The sequence below is a fragment of the Onychostruthus taczanowskii genome, unplaced genomic scaffold (assembly GCF_017590055.1).
Source record: "Onychostruthus taczanowskii isolate IOZ18803 unplaced genomic scaffold, ASM1759005v1 scaffold78, whole genome shotgun sequence".
Taxonomy (NCBI): Eukaryota; Metazoa; Chordata; class Aves; order Passeriformes; family Passeridae; genus Onychostruthus; species Onychostruthus taczanowskii.
In genome coordinates, this window is record NW_024505671.1 from 592,972 (window position 1) to 613,368 (window position 20,397).

At 38.1% G+C, this 20,397-nt stretch overlaps 1 protein-coding gene across 5 annotated transcripts in view; it reads left to right on the forward strand.

Moving 5' to 3' along the window:
* UTRN (utrophin) overlaps nt 1-20,397 on the forward strand; it is a 341,969-nt gene that overhangs the window by 71,608 nt on the left and 249,964 nt on the right. For all 5 annotated transcript variants that reach the window (XM_041423524.1, XM_041423522.1, XM_041423525.1 and 2 more), the window contains 14 exons: nt 412-504; nt 1,941-2,018; nt 3,760-3,852; nt 4,715-4,887; nt 8,272-8,387; nt 9,395-9,558; nt 10,135-10,338; nt 11,330-11,511; nt 12,222-12,372; nt 13,796-13,915; nt 14,658-14,759; nt 17,632-17,739; nt 18,296-18,475; nt 19,747-19,913. In XM_041423524.1, the coding sequence (XP_041279458.1) occupies nt 412-504; nt 1,941-2,018; nt 3,760-3,852; nt 4,715-4,887; nt 8,272-8,387; nt 9,395-9,558; nt 10,135-10,338; nt 11,330-11,511; nt 12,222-12,372; nt 13,796-13,915; nt 14,658-14,759; nt 17,632-17,739; nt 18,296-18,475; nt 19,747-19,913 (1,931 nt within the window). The remainder of the gene's footprint in view (nt 1-411; nt 505-1,940; nt 2,019-3,759; nt 3,853-4,714; nt 4,888-8,271; nt 8,388-9,394; nt 9,559-10,134; nt 10,339-11,329; nt 11,512-12,221; nt 12,373-13,795; nt 13,916-14,657; nt 14,760-17,631; nt 17,740-18,295; nt 18,476-19,746; nt 19,914-20,397) is intronic.

A 20,397-nucleotide genomic window follows, 5' to 3' on the forward strand; every position in this document is an offset into this window, starting at 1 on the left:
TTAAATCTGAGAGAACTTGTCCCAATAGCTTTCTGAAAAGCCTCAGTTTCTTCTTCCTTTAGATGCAGCCAAACCAAAGCATTCCTTCTCAAATGACTCCTCAAGCTTGCCAAGTTTTCTTTCTTTGCCATCTTTGCGTGTTCATGCATCCACCCTAATCTGAGCCAGGATGCACTGATTTGGTTCCTTAGTACAAGGCTGCTGATGCACAGAACCACAGTGGTAGGGAGGAAAGAAAATAACACTTAAGGGAAGGGTTCCTTCTTGATTGCTGTAATGGTCCCCTAGCTTTCATTTACTACTTTTAGTGCCAATTAAGAATTAGTTGAAAGATACAAAGGAAAAAGTATCTATTTTCAGGGAAGTTCTGCTTAAACATTGTTTTTATTGTACCTCTTTTTTCTTCTGCAGAGTGGGAAGGCCCCAGTGAAAGACATGTTCACAGATCTTAAAGATGGAAGGAAGCTTTTGGACCTTTTGGAGGGTCTGACGGGGAAACCTCTGGTAAGAGAAACATCTGAGTCATATTTCCATGTATTAAAAAGACTCAAACCAATGAATAAACAAAACGCAAACTGAAGCATGAGACTAAAAAAAATTAATTTATTTAAAATCTTAATTTGGTTGTAACGTGTACTTGTTCTCTACAGTTGCAGTGAAATTCCCATGAACTCCACTCATGAGATACAGGGTCAGGCTGAAGCTTAACTGTGTAACCCTCTCTTGAGGGTTTACATACTGTCTAGCAGAGCATGTAAAATCAGTGGTGTTGTTCACATAGTGTATGTGAACATGTTTTTAGTAGAAATCTTTTAAAGGTCTGTTTCTGGATGATCACGTAGACCTGTGTTCAGCTGGATCCCTGTGGGCTTCTAGTAAGCTTGTGAAAGATCCCTTAAAGAACAAAAAGAAAGTTAAAAAGGCAACAGCTAGCAGGTAAAAATGTGCAGCTCCATGGAAAAATTTTGTCATCTACAGACAGGAAAAGGCTGAAAACTGCTCTAAATGTGTATGGTGAAGTGTGCGTGGCTGAAAACTCTTCCCCTGCTAACATTATTGACTCTTCAGAAAGAAGCACAAAATATGGTGAAACTTTTGCAATTACTCAGGATTAAATTGTTGATTTCACTATTTATACTGAGTCTCAAATTTGTTTATGGACCTTATGGAACCTTCAGTCATGCAAAATTTCACATTGCAAGTTTACTTTTCTTTTAAGCAGATGTGTTTTACTACTACTTCAAATAATTTGTGGTATGAAGTATGATGGAAACAACACAAGTTTTTTTGTTTCTAATTTGATTACTGTGTTCCAAGTTCAACTGAACAGCAGTATGATCACGTTCTGCCACAGGAATTAAATTATAGTGATTAAAAGCAAATGGAGTGGCAGGTATTGTCAAGAATTGAAGGTTTGTGGTTTTTTTTGGGTTTTTTTTGTTTTTTTCCTGGTTGTGGAGCTTTTTTTTTAATTCCCCCTGATGTTAAAAGGAAGGGAAAGCCAGGAAGCATAACTTCTTCCCAGTATGCAAAGGTTTAGCAGGCTTTTGGTGCCAGAAAAACAAATTGCTGCTTGTTCTCTCTTGGGAGCCAGAAAATTTCAAGTACTCTGGCAAATGTTCAAAAGCCTCAGATTTTCCCCAGGAACTCTTCCTTTACTTTTGCATTGCAGGTTTATAATTCTGTAGATGCTGGGAATAAAAATTTTGCACTTAATAATGATGAGCTGAAATACATTTTGAATCCAAGGCCTGTCCTGTGCGTTGAATTGGGGAATATTGTTCTGACCAGTTTTCATTTTGAAATTGCTATGGATGATCTTGTTTGGTTTTTCATACTATTACTAAAAGAAAAGTTAAAATCTGGAGATTTCTTCTCCAATTTTGTTTGGTATGTCCATTAATTCTGATGTTGAACAGATTGTAACTTTTTATTTTCAGCCTAAAGAACGAGGTTCCACACGAGTACATGCCTTAAATAACGTCAACCGAGTACTGCAAGTCTTGCATCAGAACAATGTGAGCATGTTTTTCCACAGCTATTTGGGAGATTCCTTAGTTTGTTGTTGTATGTAAATGAGTTCAGAATGCAGAGAGTAAAGAGTTTTTGTATCTAAAATGAGACCTCATTGAGATGGATAAACTGTTCATAGTTTCTTATATAATGTAGAATTTCAGTGTCCTGCAGTTTTGTGAGATCTTAAAATGCAAACTTAATAATGGTATTAAACGACTAATCACAAAACTGTGGTTTGTTGAGATGTATGCAGCTCCCAAGAAAAAGGTGCCTTGAAGCTTTGCTGTTGTATAGCTGATGAACACATCAGGACAAAAAAAAAATTTCAAATAATGCTGCATAACTTGTGCAGGAATCTGTAAGGGAAGGGCAGGTTTTGTGGCTCTATCCTGCTCTCCATTTCCAGGAGGGTCTTTTCATTGATTTCTGTCGTCTCTGTGCCAAACATATAGTGTTTCTAATTTGCTGCATGACTGGTTAGAAGAGTAAACAAGCAAACAAAATCAAATCCTCCTTTAAGAAAAATAAAAATAATAATTATTTGGCTTAATATTTGTTTTTAATGTCTGGAGGACTGTAGTGCTATAGTAAAGTGGTTGTAGGTTTTTTTTTCCTTTTTTTGATGAACAATTCTGGGTAAGCGTGGTGTCTATACTTAGAATTTCTATTTGTGAATGTCAGGTCACTGAAATAATATAAGAACATTTTGGCAATAAAAGACATAAAATACAAGAAAGCACAGGCATATTTATATAAACTGATGATTGAAGAGTGATACAACGTTCTGTATTATGCTGCAATTTCCCCTCTGTGTTGGTGGACTAGTGTCATATTTCTTGGAAGCAGACAAAGCTGGCAGTGGGTTCTTTTTGTTCTTTGAGGTACTGTAAATATTGATTAACTTTTTAAAGGCTAAATAATGAGTTTTTCAGCTTGAAATTGATTTATTTTATTATGACAATAAATGAAACAATACTGAATTGCAATAATTAATTTTTTCTTCCTGAAGCTGACAGCATCTGGGTTTCTGGAAGTAAACAGATGGTCTTAGTTAGCTGAAGGTTCTTAGGGTCATGTGGTTGATTTATGCCTACTGCTTAGCTTCATTAAAAGGTGTGTTGTGTGTTACGATGGAGGGAAAAGGCATCCACTAAGAAGCAGTTGCACTCTGTTGTTTGAGAGTTTGTGGGCTATGCAATATTCATAACTTGTGAAATAATTTATAAAAGTGTTTAAATATATATTGCAAGGATCAGACAAACCTCAGGTGTAGGTGATCAAGTAGTCCTGTGAACTTCATCCTTTAAGCAGAATGGTTCTAAGTAAGGAAAGTCAACTTTTTTGATTTGCAAATCAAATTAAAATATAAAAATAACTGAAGACCAAACTTGCTTAACTTTTATTTTCCTATCAGATCCCTTATGCTTGAATTTCTGTTTTTCAGTTTTGGCTGGTAGTATGCACCTGTATATTTAGAGGAGAGAATAAAACTCTTCCCGTGGAAAATCTTCTTTGGTGCCATCTTTTGTCATGCAGTTTAAGCAGTTAATGTTAAGTTTGTTTAAGCAGTTGTCATGATAAATTCAGATGAACAATTTTCTGTCAACTCTGCTTTTCTCTTCAACTGCTTTTTATTTCAGAGCACTTGGTAATACTTGGCTGGACAGCCAGGGATGTGGGGTGGGGTTGTTACTTGGAGCTGTGATAACAGTGTTTAATAGAGAGTTGATTCAACCTCTCCAGGTGGAGTTAGTGAATATTGGAGGAACTGACATCGTTGATGGAAATCACAAGCTGACGCTGGGGCTGCTGTGGAGCATTATCTTGCACTGGCAGGTGAGAGGCTACTGTGAGATCTCTTCCTTTCCAGGAATCATGTACATTGTTCTGCTGTGAGTTTCTCAAACCTTCCCAGGCTTTTGGTGGCAGAAAATACTGCTTCTATTTTGGGCTGATAAATAAAGTCAGGCCAGTATTTGGTTTCTGCTTGAAGTCTATTGGCTGCCTCCCATGATCCGTATTCTCGTATGTGCCCAGTTGTGCTCAGCTGCTCAGTTTAGTTCCTGCCGGTGTGAATTGCAGAGAAGCTTTTCAGGCTGAAGCATTGTATTTCTATTCCTTCCTCAAGGGCTTGAGGCAGGTAGTGTTTTACTGTTTAGATAGCTGTGTTTGTCCTGCATCTTACAGCTGCTTTGTAGGTTTGTTAGTCTCATTGGTTGAATTGCTCCTGGTTTATCTAAGTATCTGGGAAGATCATTGAATTAAGTTGGAGGGACTTTGGTAGATGTGTATAACTAGCACCCAAAAAACAAACTACTTTTGTAGGATGATCAGATATCCTCTTCTTGCAGAAAACCTATACAAGCTGTATTTTTGGAGTTTGTCTACTGGTGGAACCACAGCACAAGGCAGTGAGGAGTATTCCCTATGCTTAGAACAGACAGCAACAAGTAGAGTGGAGAGGATTATAATGTAAGAGTAATGTGTCATTATTACATGAAGCATCACTGGCTTTTGTAAGTAGTAGAGGGCAAAGATGGTCTGAAGACTGCTATTCCCAAATTTCATGTGAGGAATTGGAATTTGATTCATAGCTTTTCATGGGGAAGCCCCTTCCATGATTTGTGAAGTAGTTTGATTTTGTAAGGAGAAAAAGTGGGACATGTGTTTGTAAGGTGTAGTTATTGCTGTCTTGCAGGTGAAGGATGTCATGAAGAACATCATGTCAGATTTGCAGCAGACCAATAGTGAGAAGATACTGCTGAGCTGGGTTCGCCAGTCCACCAGACCTTACAGTCAGGTCAATGTTTTGAACTTCACGACGAGCTGGACTGATGGACTCGCCTTTAATGCTGTGATTCACAGACATAAGTAAGTGGCAAACAGCTTGTCTTTGACCTAGTGAAGTAAACAGCTTTTTTTCTGTGTCTTCGTGCTTGAAAATTTGACAGCTTCTGGCCTATTTCAGTGATTCATTTTCCAGGATTGTTTGTCTTTTTTTGTAACAATAGCAGTGGTGGGACATTGCCAGCACATTGCAAGCCAGCATATTGCAAAGGCTGTAGCCCAGGCAGGAGTGTAACACTGAGTTCCTGCACATGCGCAAACATTTGCTAGTTGGAGTGGGTTTACATCCCACTTGGTATACATTTTACAGTGAATATATTGAAAGGGTCTCTGCAGGGGAAGGAGGAGTTTGCCATCACCTTCACCTGAATTTCTCTCCTACCTGCCCTCCTTTGCAAAAAGAAACATTTCTTCCATTGGAGATTGCCATATAATTTCAATAAGAAGATACAGAATCTTCAGAATGAAGAAATGAGAGGCTCTGTAGCTTTTCTGGTATTTTTTATATATATTGTGCTTGAAAGACAATGTATGCATTTCTTTCAGAAGAACTGTGGGGCCGAATATGAAACACTTTAGGTATCTGTAGAATATCCTTTAGTTTGTTCATTATACTTTATAAGGAATCAAGTTTCTTTGCACAGATCTTATGTTCTTTCTGATTTTTGCAAGACTCTTCAGAAGTTTAAATAAATCATCATTACAGATTTTATTAAAGTTGCGTACTTTTTTTTTTACTTCCTTTTTAAAAATCTCTGAGATCTGCTGGGCAATCCATTCTAATCCTGTGTCTCTTAAATGAGGTCATCTCATTGCTTTGGAAGGTCTGACTGTTCTTACTCATAAATAACCATTTTAATGTGGAAATGATGTAATAATTTCTAGAATTTAACCAAACCTCCTGGTCACCAGGTATTTGACACAGCAAATGCTTTACAAACACCCAGCAGATGCGAAGTGTTTGCAGAACATAGATCTACTTTGAGCCTGCTTTGAAGTGCCCATTTGGCCTGTGGTAACTGCAGTGGGCTCTGTCACAGGCTCGCTGGCTTCAGGACAGGTCTGCCCTGACATAGCTCTGTGTCTTGTGGACCAGAGCTGGCTTGCGTTCAGCCTGCATGGCTGTGTAAGAAGGGCCTGCACCATGCTGAGGGCTTCTGCAAATTTGGAAGGACTGCAACGCAAGGACAGACTAATACTGCCAAACCTCTCGAATGGAATTTATAACAAGTATTACCAAGTCCCTCCCCTGGATGAATTTGAGCAGTTGTGGTGATTTTCCTTACCAGCAAAACTGCCTGTAGTGGCCTTGCTCTGCTGCTGAATGTGTGAGGCTTTGTGATGGAGAGTGTGCCAGCTTTAGACACAAATGAAATCTAGGTGACCTGAGAGAAGCAGAAGAATTAGTTTTAGGCTGTTTGCTGTCCTTTTGTTTTTACTATGTGCTTAGGCTTTGCAAGATCTGAAGTCTCTGCCCTTTTCAGAGCATTTGTTAAGCACCAAAAGCCTCAGCTAAAAGCCTTTGACTCAGTAACTGTGCTTTCCTGTGACTTCCTAAAATCTAGGTCTGAGCCTTTTATTCCATATTCCTTGGAGCCTGACAGCTGCTGGCATGTCAGAATTCAGCTTTGTTGTCCCTGAGCACAAGTCCTTTAGTCAGAAGCACCATTTTCCCCATACTTTTAAGAAATCTTGAGCTGGGTTTCTCTTTTCAGCTTTGAAGGAGAGACTTTAAAAGCACTTGCAAGGAACAAGGAGATTGGGGCAGGTTGCAGAAGCGATAGGACAGCAAAGCTGTTTTACTTACCCAGACAGTAGTGCTTCCCTGCCTAAGGGACATTTTTCAATACTGCTTTTATATTTTAGTTTAATATGACACTTAAAAGAGGAGAATCTAAATGGATTTCATTAAGAGATTTAATATCTTTCTTTTGTCATTATGTATCTATCAACAATTGTAAGTTGTAGTACCTCTTGGCTAAAATATCTAATAACTTTGTAACACTTGCAGCATGTAAATAACCTATTGCCTCATATAATTTCATTGGCATTTTACTGTACTGGTCTCTTTTTTTTACTAATATTAGCTTAGCTCCTCTTTGAATTGAATTCTGCTTTTTGGTTCGCTTTTCTCACTCTTAGATAAGTACCTAGTTGTGATTTATTAAAACCTTTGTTTTCAAAGTCAGTATCTACTAAAGATTTATATGAATCTGTGGTTCTCCTTGCTGCTTTTGCATACTGTACATACTCCTTGCTTTTTTTGCATGCTGTACATGCATGGATGTACAGTATTCCATGAGCTATGTGTATCTTTGTTCCTGCTCACCCTGCTTTCTTCTGGCTTTTTGCTTTTTAGACTGTGTTGGCTTAGGGACTTCCTGTTTCACAAACTTAATGGCTTGACAGATGATAAAGGTTACTCTTAAGTCAATTTACAACCAAATCAAATATTAAAAGAACTAAAGGCAAACCCATCTCTTCCTCCCCAAGTTCTATAAAGTACAGAATCAATAGCGGTGTTTTGATGAGAAGCCACTGTTGCAGGAGAATGGAGGGTGCTTTAATGGCTCTGCAGCTGTGCTGCTGCAGCACTTGGCTGATCATGCCCCGCAGGTGTAGGTACTGCTGGGAATGGGCCCTGTTTGCTCCCTCTGCTTCCTGTTGTGTGCTCTGCTCTTTCCCCTTGAGACCCACCAGCGTGTTTTGGGTGCACAGCCGGACTGGAGATGCCCTTGGGTTAACACTGATCTTAGATGAAGGCTGCTGACAGTGCAAATTGATCAGCGTCTTGGCCTGATTTGCACTGGGCCTCATGAGCACTTGTGATGGGATGTTTTCTTGTAGGCTGTTTTTTGTTATTGGGGCAAAAAGACCAAGGAGAAGAGTGAGCGAGTGGGGTGGAGATTGATATTTCTTCTGGCTGTTATGGCCTGGGATGGTCACTGAGCCACATCACAAGTTTGGAATGAGGTTTCCCAGGAACAGTGACTCATTATTACCCAGCAGTGCCTGATGCAGAAAATGTGTAGTAATAGTAATGCCGTAGAAGAAACAATTGAGGAAAACTGATTCTGGGATAAATTTTAAAAAAAGGTTGTGTTCTTGCTAGTGGTATTTGATCTCCTGTTCCAGTCCATGACTTTGTTTGGGACATGGAATGGAAAGTGGATGTTGCTGTGGGCATGCAGTCAATTAATTTGTGATTGTCAGATTGTCACTAATAAGTGAGGATCATGCTTTTTGTTTTGTGTTTGTGTATATGCCCTTATGTTGGTATTTGGTACATACGTGTATGAAGATATTGTTTGGGTAGCTACTATCATATGCCTAACTTGATATTCTGCATGGTATGGAATTTTCTTATGGATAAATTTGCTTTCATCCTTGTTTTTCTTTCACTTTTAGACCTGAGCTGTTCAGCTGGGACAAAGTGATAAAGATGTCCCCAGTTGAGAGACTGGAAAATGCTTTCAACATAGCCAAGAACCATTTAGGAATAGAGAAACTATTGGATCCTGAAGGTGGGATACAGTTTTTACTCAACAAGAAGCTTTTTTTGAGCTCTCTTAAAAGAAATTTCTTCTATCGATACTAAGTATGAATAATGATTCTATCAGCTTTGTGCAGTGTTATTTAATTTCAAGCCTTTACATTTTGGGTTTAAGCAAACGCTATTTGTTAGGGTAAGGGTGCAGATGTACATGTGTAGGCTTTAGTGTTTTGAATATTGAAGTTTGGGTTGCCTTTCCATCCAGGGACTCTGCAAGAAAGGTGAAGTTGGTACACTGACTTTGTTTCCTTTTAGGCAGGAGCTGTGCTGCAAGGGTGTGTGCTTTTCAGGTGCAGTAGTGCATTCTGTAGAATGGGTTGGTTTAAGAGCTCAGAATTTGTTCTTTACACACACACTGAGTAGCAGTAGCTGCCTAGGAATGCTTACAGGAAACCTTTATGGCTCCTTTTTAATTTACTGACCTGTTCCTCTTTGAGGTGAGCTTCTGAAGATTCATTCTGAAAGACAAGCACCCCCTTCTTATGGAAAAAAAAAAAAGTATTAACTGAATAGGTACTATTACCCAAGAGAAGTGAACCTGGCTCAGTGAAACTTTCCAGTGTGGAAAATGAGAAAATTACCTGACTGGCAATGGAAAGGGGGATAGAACCTAAGTGGAAATGTTTGTTTATGTAGGATTACTGTTCTTGAACTACATTTCTGCTTGGAAGATGCTTCAGAACAATTTTCCCCAAGCAGATTTTATTCCTTAGCAACTTCATATCTGAGTTCTTACTACAAAAAGATCAAGACTTTTAATGTGAATTCACTTCCAAATATAGAAAATTTATTTTTTTTTATTTTTTTTATTTTTTTTTAGCTCCTTCATGCTATTTTTAATGTGTGTCCAGCCTGGTCTCTAAGTTAGAGCTTTATGAAAGGTTGTTGAACAGGACAATATGTGAACCTGTGTTCTATGTAATGATTTAAAAAATTGTCTTCATTTATTTTTCCCCATGTTTTATCTTTTTGATGCAGATGTTGCTGTACAGCTTCCAGACAAAAAGTCCATTATTATGTATTTAACTTCTTTGTTTGAGGTCCTTCCTAAGCAAGTTACAATGGAAGACATTCGGGAGGTGGAAACCCTTCCAAGGAGATACAAGCAGGAATGTGAGGATGGAGAATTCAGTGTGCAGCAGGTGTGTTTGTCATCAAAGCTGGCCTTTCTTTTCTGCACTTGTAATTTTAAGTGATCTTCATGTTTGTTAATTATCTCTGGAACATGCCTTCTGTCTTGGGCAACACAACTGGGAAAATACGAAAAACTTCTTTGTCATTAACTTCAGTCTTTCTGCCGTCCTTTTTCATCTTGAGTATTGAGATATAAAGTTCCATTTGTGTTATGCTGCCTTTTTTTTTTTTTTTTTTGCCTCTCTGTTTCATACATCTTGATCAGCTGAAGAGGGTGGTCCAGGATCTTTAACTGAATTTTCCATGGAACTTGTGGTGGTTAGTGGTAGTGATGAGGATTTGGTTGGTTTTGAGATTCACTGTTGCGAGAGCAAGATTGAAGTTGTATTTTCCATTCAGGTTCTTTACTAATGAACTTTTATTTTAATATAGTGACTTCGGCCTTTCTTATTAAAATGTATCCAACAATATTTTTTAACATCTTATGAAAGCTTGAAAGAGTTCTTAGTTGTTCTGTTTTTAATGCCATTTGGGACGGCATCTTCTGTGCATTCTAAGACATCTCTTTCCTCTTGGCTGCCTAGACTGTGTCACTTGAAGAAGACCAGGACAGTTCTAGAGCAGAGACTCCCAGCACAGTGACAGAGGTGGATATGGACTTGGATAGCTACCAAGTTGCTCTGGAAGAAGTCCTTACATGGTTGCTGTCAGCTGAGGATGCATTTCGGGAACAGGAGGAAATATCTGGTGATGTTGAGGAAGTCAAAGAACAATTTTCCACCCATGAAGTAAGCTTCTCTTATCAATTCTTTTGGTGTGGTTTAGATTTTTTTTTTTTTTTGTGTAAATAAGCTGCAGAACTTCCATTTCCTAGCCTTTATTCAAGGCAAAACTCTTCTTTTTAGAAGAACCTACAGTGAAGCATCTTTGAAATCTTAATGTCTTTTTTTTTTAAAAGAGCCTTTGGTGACTGGTTTACAGGTGTGCATAATACAAAGGCAGTCTGATGTCAGACTGAGCTGTACTTCCCTCTTGCCAATCACTAAAAAACCTGGTCAGCCTTATGCCACTTGCTGTTAAATAAGGGTCTTGCTGAAATTGACAATCATGTCAATTTATTCAGTGGTCCTCCTGTGATGATAGTTTGTTTCAGAAACATGTATGGATGCTTCCAAATTATTTTTTTTCACAAATTTTGGTTTGACTTTGTTATAAATCTGAGCAAATGTCCTAATGTTGCTAGAAGTTTGTCATGTCAGATCTTTTAGTTTTCTCCCAAGTCAGTTTACTGTATAAAACAGAATATATTTTTCTATACTGCATTTGAATTCTGATCAATAGGAGGAATTTTTCCCTTGTGCTATAGTTTTAAAGCCATGAAGCAAGAAGTGTTCTGGATTTATGGTAAATATATATTGCTAACTCATAGGGTTCTAATTGCTTTCCTAAAATACATTTGAGATGTTGTTTTATGTTCTGTTGGTAGTAGGTAAATGCCTGTTTTATATTCTTGGTGTGTTTGTTTGAAGGCTCTCTTGACCCTAACAGGTCTTTCATTTAAGTGGTTGGCTTTTTTTCTCTGTTTTACTGGATCCAGAATTTTTGTAGCACATGGAAAATCTTGTCTTACAAAAGGAACAGGTCTGCCATTCTCATGCATTTGATGGTGCCAGCTCCTTCTACAGCACTTTTTCAAACATTTTAATTTTTTAGGATATTTACTAAGTCATAAACTCTGATAGGACCTCACAGTGACGTGTCTGCTTGTACCATTTCCAGGGTTTTATGATGGAACTGACTGCGCACCAGAGCAGTGTGGGCAATGTTCTGCAGGCTGGAAACCAACTGGTGGCCCAGGGAAATCTGTCACCAGAAGAAGAGTTTGAGATCCAGGAGCAAATGCTGCTGCTGAACTCCCGCTGGGAAGAACTCAGGGTGGAGAGCATGGACAGGCAGTCCCGGTGAGTTCATGGCGCATAACTTCTTCTAGAGCTTCAGGACTGACCTCTGGTGCTTGCTGTGTTTTGGAGAATTTGGTTTGCATCCCTTTGTAAGACATTTTTTAGACTTAACATTTCAGTTTGTGACAAAAAATCCTCCTTCATACTTTCTAAGGTGAAACAAAAGGAATGAGTATAACTGATTGGGTTTTTTTTTTGTCATTACATAAAGTATTTTGTGAGTTGTTGTGTAGATGTGCCAGACTAAATATGTGGTATTTAAATGCAGTGGTTGCATCAAGTACTGAAACAATATTAGAAACACATTTAAGTTTCTCAATAAAGCATATAGTGGCAGTTGATATCTATGGGTATTTACATAATTAAAAAGCTTGTAGAATAATTTTTCCCTACATATGGGTTGCCAAGGTAGGAGCTGCACATCAGTGGAGAAACTGTGTTTTGTTGTGACTTTGAGCAGTGGCTTTATTAGCGGCAAACCCCCAGGGAAGAAACAGTCCCTGATATAAATTGGATATAATTCATGAACAATTTTTGTTGAGAAAAAACCGGGAATACTTATCTGTGTTCCTTAGCTAAATGGCGAACATTTTATGTGGTGATGGGTAACAGTTTTATGTATGGCCTTGCTTCTTTCCTATATGAACTAGAATTTACTACCTTTCTTCAGGAAAGCTGTTCCTGAAGTAACTCTGTGCTTCCCCCTGCAGCCTGCACGACATGCTGATGGAGCTCCAGAAGCAGCAGTTGCAGCAGCTGTCTGACTGGCTGACAGTCACAGAGGAGCGCATTCAGAAGATGGAATCTCAGCTCCTAGCAGAAGATTTGGAGTCACTTCAAAAACAGCTGGAAGAACATAAGGTAACCTTTTGCTGTTATGTAATATGTATAGGAGAAGTATTTGGAATATGTGTATGTTGGTGGATTTCTTGACTGAGAAACTTGATTGTCAAGGGTCATATATGGCTGCCTTTGGTGTTTGGAAAAGGATGATGATGGTGTAGAAAGGAATTAGAAGCTTTAACTTAACACTTGAGCATTGCTCACTGGCAGGAACTATTTGCTTTGTGCAGGAAATGAAACCTTTAGGGGAAATTGTTACCCTTACTTTGTGCAGAGAATAGAGCCTCTCCTGGTAAACTGTTGATGTGACAAAGAGTACGAAAGGTGCTGTGGACAGACTTGCTTTAATTACTGGCAGCCATTACTAAAGCCTGCTTGAGACTTGCACATTAAAATAGTGTGAGTGTCAAAATCATCAGGGCCTTCCAAGTCACCAATTCCTGTCCCTGCTTTTACAGGGATCGCATCCTAAGGGAGTGCTTAGACACTGCTTTCTCATGTGTGCAATATTTTGGAAGTGTTTTTACTCTCAATTGAGTTTTTGGGTGCAAATCCAGCCTTCCTACCCTGCAATGTTTTTGTGAAGGAGAAAGATGCCCTTTTGATATTTGTTGCGGTGCAGCTTTAGTTTTCATGCTCAGTGCTGAGGTTTGACCTTCTCCCCAGCATGGGACATACCTCACAGAACAAGAACACTGGAATATTTGTAGTCTGTGTAGTTTCCTGTCCTTTGTTTTCAAAGTCTGGGGAGTTTGAGGCATGTGTTTCATAGAGTAGCTTAGTTATAAAAAGTGACATTTACAGTACTGTAAAGGTGTGTTGATCTTGCAGAGATATTTTGTAGTAGGCTTTAACTATTGAGTCTGTTCTTTTAGAAGTTGTATGAATATTTGAACATTACACATTTGAGCATCTACACATTGCTTTAAACTAATCAGAGCTGCATGTTTTCTGCAGTTTTCAACTATTATCTTAGGAGCACCATGGTCAGTTATTGCACTGTTGATACTTTTGAAATTATATTGTCAGCTCTTGAAAAATTAGAGTTCTTAATGATTTCTGTTTGGCATGCCCTATGTTGCTTGCTTATTAACAATAGCAGCCCAGTGTAGAAACATTTAAGCTCTCCTATGTATAACATCAGGCATATGGAAGTCAGTGCAGTTGTCATATGATTCTCCTAGTCAAGATGGGGCATCCAACTTAAGGCACTCTATCTTTTACAGCATTTTAACCCAGAATGGGTTTAGGTTCATTTCTGGCAGCCTTTTGCTTACAGTTTTTAAACTGTACAGTGATTGCCAGTGGTAAAAGCTGTGCTTAGCTGTTGAAGCTGAAATGCTAAAGTTCTTTTGCCACAGAAGCTGTAAAAGTCACTTTGGCCAAAATAGCAGATTAGCAAATGCATTCCAAGTTGGTAACCTCTGATTTGTTCTTGTAGAGCCTGCAGAGTGACCTAGAGGCAGAACAGGTGAAGGTCAACTCCCTAACACACATGGTGGTCATTGTTGATGAGAGCAGTGGGGAAAGTGCAACAGCTATTCTGGAGGAACAATTGCAGGTAAAATCTTAGAGCCCTCTTTTTTAAACTGTATTATTAGATACTTGAAAAATTTGCATGTAATTGTTAATCAACATTTTTGTGTTTAAAGACAATTTATCTTAGAAAGTAATTTAACATAACACTTTCTTTAGGAACAATAATAACTTAAAAGTTATTAAATCAGCTCAAGCTAAATCCTGCAAAAGTGCTTTGGTGACTTTCAAGCTCTATCCCTGATTAGTCAAGTAGTTTGCATTCCCAATGACCAAGATACTTTGGTAGTATGTCCTTTAAGCAGTTTGATTAAATGGGAAGATGCATAGTACAACTCTTATTTCATATGAGTTATTTTTCTACAAAAGTTAAAATCTGATAGGAGAAATACTTGAAAGCATGAACACAATTTATCTAGGGAATATCATATGAAGTGTTTTCCTGTCACTTAGGACTGTAACCTGAAGTACAGTGAGTACATGATACAGAATTTTTTCAAACAGAAGTCATGCTACTTTGTTGATTCCTTTTTAAGTTAATTAATTCGCTCAAAGACTTGAGCAAAACCAGAGTTGAGGCCATATGGGAATGTTTTTGAAAGTGTTAGACTCCAGCTCTGTGCAATACAGCAATATCAATAATGGAAAGGGAAGTAGATGTAATGTAGAAAGAAGTTAATGTGAAGTAGAAATCACACATTTGAATGTCTGGTTTTGGAGTTTCTTTGTGAGGTTCATGATAATTTGAGTGTTTTGTGCTTTTGTAGAGGCTTGGTGAGCGCTGGACAGCAGTTTGTCGTTGGACTGAGGATCGGCGGGTCAAGCTGCAAGAAATTCAGCTTTTATGGCAGGAGCTGCTGGAAGAACAGGTGAGTAGCTGTTCAGTTTCTCAGAGTGACTGGTTGATTTGTGGAAGGGAAAAAACAAACTGAAAAAGCACAAAGAATTGAAGCTCTGACCAGGATTGATTTGTTTTCATGGAAAAGAAACCTTGAAAGCCTAGAATTTGTTATTGTTTGGGTTCCCTGTGCTCTTTGAGGACAGGAGTATCTCTGAAGTGCAAGAGAATTATTTTTCCAAAGTTTAAGAATAGAAGTTTATAGCTCCTTGTCAAGTAATTTCCAAGGTATCTTGTAAAATGATCAAGAACTGGGAATATCAGTGATATTTAGAAAAGTCATTGTCATGTTCATATCGGGTAGCTTTGTAATTACAGAAATCTTCCTAATTAATGTACATGTGCTTCCAGCATGAACACATATACACAATTGTGAAATACTGAAGTGTTTTCTTGCTTTGGTATAATTTATTTTACGTGAAAAATACTGCTCAAACACAAGTAACTGATGGCATAAAATATATGGTAACACAGCTACATGTGCTGTTTGTATGCCTAGAACTAGAACTTGTTTCATTTCTCGGCTGAAAGTATTTTATGGTTTTTTTTTCTTTGCAGGTTTTGCCGAAATTGTTTTTTTTTTTTAAACATAATATTTATCACTGTAAGCTATTGTTTAAACAAGGCAGTACTCAGAGATTTTTTAGATATTTGAAAGAAGTAGAACAGTGCTGGTATAGCTACTAGTATCAGCTGCAGCCTGGTTTCTTTGACAAGGATGTTGTGTCTGCATTCTTTGGGGCTGCATGTGTGTTTCTCCCTTACCTCTCCCATATCTGTATGTAGTATATAGATATGCTGAATTTTCAGCTCATGCGACCTTGTTGTTAATACGGCCCCAAGGTTAAGATTCCGGTTTATCCCATGCCAAGTATTTGTTTGTATGTGTTTCTTTAAAATAACACTTTGTCATCTGTGTATGTGTACCCAGAAAATTGTGTGCTAATGTTTTTCTGGCAACTCTTGGGCATGGTAATTTGGAATTGAGAAATAAGGATTCCCCCCCAAATCTTTGATGTACAGGTTTGAAGTATAGACTTCAAGTGCTCTTAATTTTGATGACTCTCATGATGTCTACATCCTTTTCTACCCTTATATTTGTTTGGGGACCACTCTTTGACTATTACAAAACTGTTAGAAGTGCCATATTCTGTTGGAGTTGAACATTTGAACTCAGCTTATTTTAATTTGTGTGTAGCTATGTTGCTCTGTACAAGCAAAGCAATCAGTGTACTTAATGTAGAATGTCAGATAGCAAATAAAGAGGAAATAGAAGTTTGTTTTATCTGGTTTAGATGAGCCTTTTTGTACTCATTGTTCACCTGAACAATTCATTTACTACTAGCAGGTTTGAATTACAAATCTGCAATAATGATCAAGTGACTTATGAAAATTACAGTCCAAAACTACTTTAAAATTGAATACAAACACTTTCATAATACAAAAGTAACTAAAACATTTTGTTACAAGCACTTTCTGTTTTGTCCAACCACACGGAGAGATGAGCAACAGTGATGCATCAGCCTTTTTGTGGCTGCCTAGAAAGAAAGCTCTTGTACACCACATTTTCAAGTCAACACAATCCTTACCACTCAGGAAATAAATTCCTCAATCAGTGCCAGAGACTTCTTAGCACTGTGGTAATTATGTTTCAGTTTTCTAGGGAGAGTTGTTTGACTGCTGATTTAGCAGAAATTAGCTGAACGCATGAAGGGTTTTTGAGCTCCTCTTGTGCATAAAATATGTTGGCTTGATTTTTCCAGAGAGTGTGTGGTGTTATAATTTTTTTTTCTCACAGCCTTATGGCATTTTAAGCACCATCATATTTTCTGTCTGTAGATTTTGCATATTGGTTTACGTTGGAAATGTAAACTGCCTTAGCCCTGTGGCCCCAAGTCGCTATAGTAAGTTCTGGGACAATGCCAAAAATACACAGCTAGGATGGGGAACCTGGTGGCTCTTGTAAAGTGTGTTGTTCAAAGAACAAAAAGGTCTGTCATGCTTTGTGATTTATTTTTAAACACAGAGAAAAGGCAGTGCACCAATGGCTCGGCGACTGAGATTGATAGAGATGGGCATTCCAGTCTATGGAGATTGCTGTCCAGCAGCAGCATTATGTGGGAGCATGATCTAGAATACATCAAATCCTTCCTGGTACTTGATGCCAGTTATTGCTGGTGTTCTGGAGGAGTGCTGTGTGACTGAAGAGAAGTGAGAGCCAGGACAGGTTTTATAGGGAAAAAAAGAAGGGAAAAACTAAAGGTCCCTGAGTTAGAACTCTTCAGGGCAGACCACTCCAGCTTCAAGTAGTTTATGAAATAGGATTTGCTGAAGTTGTTTTGCAATTGAAAGTAGACACCATAAACAGGGAGGTGACTAACCAGTATCTCAGTTTTTGATCAACTGCCTGGACTAAAAGAAATGTGAATTACCAGTGGTATCACTTCTGTAACAAAATGTTTGTAACAGCTGTGTTTGAGTCACAGAGGAAGGGTGGAAAACAAAAGAACTCATGCATGCCATTTTGATATATTCTATTATGATTTCTAAATCCTATGTTAACTTTATGGTGGATATCTGTTTGCTATAACTTGGGGGGAGGTGTGCTCTGATATGTTGAGAAATGGTTTTGTTGAAATTGTTTCACTGGAAGTATTACTTGTTTCCATAATCTGATATTTTTGTCCACTTTTTGTGTACTATTTTTGTTAAAGCCAACTGAAATTCCTGCATATAAAGGCTGCAGAACTGTGCTCTGAATGCAAAGATTTTAAAGAAGCAGTTGTCAATAGCTGTTTGACAATCTTGGTATTTTCTTGTGCTGTTTTTCTTATGATCTGCAGTGCTTATTGAAAGCTTGGTTGACTGAGAAAGAAGAGGCTTTGAGTAAGGTCCAGACAAGCAACTTTAAAGATCAAACAGACCTGAGTGTGAATGTTCGAAAACTAGCAGTGAGTATTGATATCCTGCTCTATCCCATCAAATCTCATAGACTAGATGAGTGGCAAATTACTAGTTTGACCCTAGTAGGAGCTGTGAATGCATGATACAGAAGCCAGGGCAATCCTTGCCAGATTCTTGCACTTGAAAACATATGTACTATTTACTCCATGGCAATTCTGTGTTGATGTGCCAAACTCTGAAACAGCTATCCCAGATTTTTGAGAGGGTTTGGATGTTATTGCAGACCACCAGTCAGCTGTGCTTTCCCAGGTATAGGTTTGTGCTGTGGGTTTTTCTTTATTTCATTGGAGCAGCTTGTATCTGAACTAATAATTTGTAACTGTTACTGAAGAGATACTGCTGGTTCCTCTAGGAGGTGTTTCAAGGATGTTCTCTTTAAAAATAGTGCTTTTTTTACACAAAAGAACTGTTCATCTGGCTGAGGTAGTACATCTTCACCCTGTTACCACCCTTTCAAACCCCTTTGCGTTTTAGCCATGGAACTAAAGCTTAGGGGAAGTAGAATACTCAATGTTATATTTTAATATTTTCTTTTAACTACAGATTTTAAAAGAGGACATGGGTATGAAACGACAAACACTAGACCAGCTGAATGAACTAGGTCAGGATGTGACCCAAACCCTTGGGAATGGCAAAGCATCCAGTAAAATTGATCAGGATCAAGAAGAGCTAACTCAGAGGTGGGACAGTTTGGTTCAGAAGCTAGAGGATTACTCTAACCAGGTATTTACAAGGCTTTATTACTTTTTAGCTTTTTGTATGACTGCATGTATGCAGATTTCACTGTGTTAGCAAAATTGTCCAGGCGTCAGGCTAGAGAGGTGCTTTTTCACATGGGGCTGACAAAGCTGCCTGCATTTTTGGTATCAAAAGCCCAAGTTGTTAACCTGACCAGTACTATTACTCCTTTCTCACACAGATTAAGCTTCATTTTCTGATGAGTAAAGCAGGCTTGCCATGTACTATCAGTCAATGCAAATGCCTTTAAACATTGTAAGAGTGCTGGGACTGGATTTAAATCTGATACTAAAAGAAAACAAAAGCAGAACCCAAACCCCAGAATAGATAAATAAATGGGAGTCATAAAAGTATTTATGCTCTGTGAGTATGATTTCTCGTCTGTTGAAAATAGAGTAGTTGTTTGTTTGACATATAATGATGATAGCCAAGCTGGATTGTTCAATGTTTATTTTAGTGTTCTGAGTGCTTGGTAATGTTTTTATTTAGACAGAACTCCTACTGGATTCTGTGAGAGTTTTATTTGACAGCTTTATAACTCATGTGTGCTTTTTCTGGTGATATTAATATGTTGTTATTGTGAAAACCATGGTACTAATTCATGATCCATTTAATGTATAGTGAATTAGTTGTGCAGTCGGGGTAGGGGCTCATTTCAGCCATGTGGCTTTAATTTGTTCTTGTGTTTGAGTCAAAGCACTAGAGAATGCCAATTCCTGTCTCTATCCTTTCATTCCCCTTAAATATCAAGCACATACTTGGAACTTACAGGTTGAGTCTCCAGAGATTTACCTTATAACCTGATAAAGAGCATGGGAGGTTTCTATTGACTCGAGTGAGCTTTTTGGTCAAATTCACTGTGTATCAGCTCTTCATTGGATCTAGGCTTTGTTTTATAGAGTAAGAGTAGAGTAGTAGTAATATGTAGAATTGCTAATAATAAACTCCAAGTACCTTAGTTCTTTTTGTGAAGAAATTATGAAAGAAAATACATATAATGCTCCTTTTGTTAATTTTAGTTCACTTGGACTGGCATGATTCTAATTGAACTGAGAATTTTGATGCTTGGTTCCCATCTGTAAAATGAGAATAATGATATTTTTCTCTGGAGTGTATCTATGATAAAGGTGCTTCATGACAGCTCAATGTGGCCATTTGTGAACGGGCTTTTATGTCTGAATAAAAGAAAATAAGAAAAAGCAACTCAGCTTGTGTAAAAATGGCACATAATCCTTACCCTAAATTATTTTGTATAGGTAACTCAAGCTGTAGGAAGCATAGGAATGTCACAGGTTTCACAGAAGACTGCTGCAGAAACACCATTGAAGGAACAGGTAGTGGTTAAACAGTCCAGACAAGAATTACCCCCACCACCACTCCCAAAGAAAAGGCAAATTCCAGGGGACAGTGAAGCAAAGAAAAAGTAAGTACATGTCACTGCAGTTTTCCCTTGCTCATTGGATACTACAGAGACTGTCTTGACTTTTGATCCTTCTTTTATGCAAGTGAGCAATGCTTAAGTTGCTGCTGTGAGGTTGGTTTGGGGGCTTGTCTAGATTATCTGCAGTTCCCTTCCAACCCTAACAGTTCTGTGATTCTTTGAATGGGAATGGAATGTTATATGCAGCCTTGTTTTCAGAGCAGCAGAAAACCTGTAGCTTCCATTAATTTCCAAGGAAAACAGGGATGTTTTGTTTCTCATAGAAGCAGTCCTTTGTACTTCAGTTCCTTTGCTGAAAAGACAGATTTCTATTTACTTCCTTTAAGCAAAACATCTCATCTTTGCTCAAAAAGGTGGTGTGAAAATGTCAAGCATTTTGATGAATTTATTATTTATTTCTAATTTTCATAAAACATATGAGAAAAATGGGAGAAACCGCACAAAAAAAATATGCCCAGAAACATTT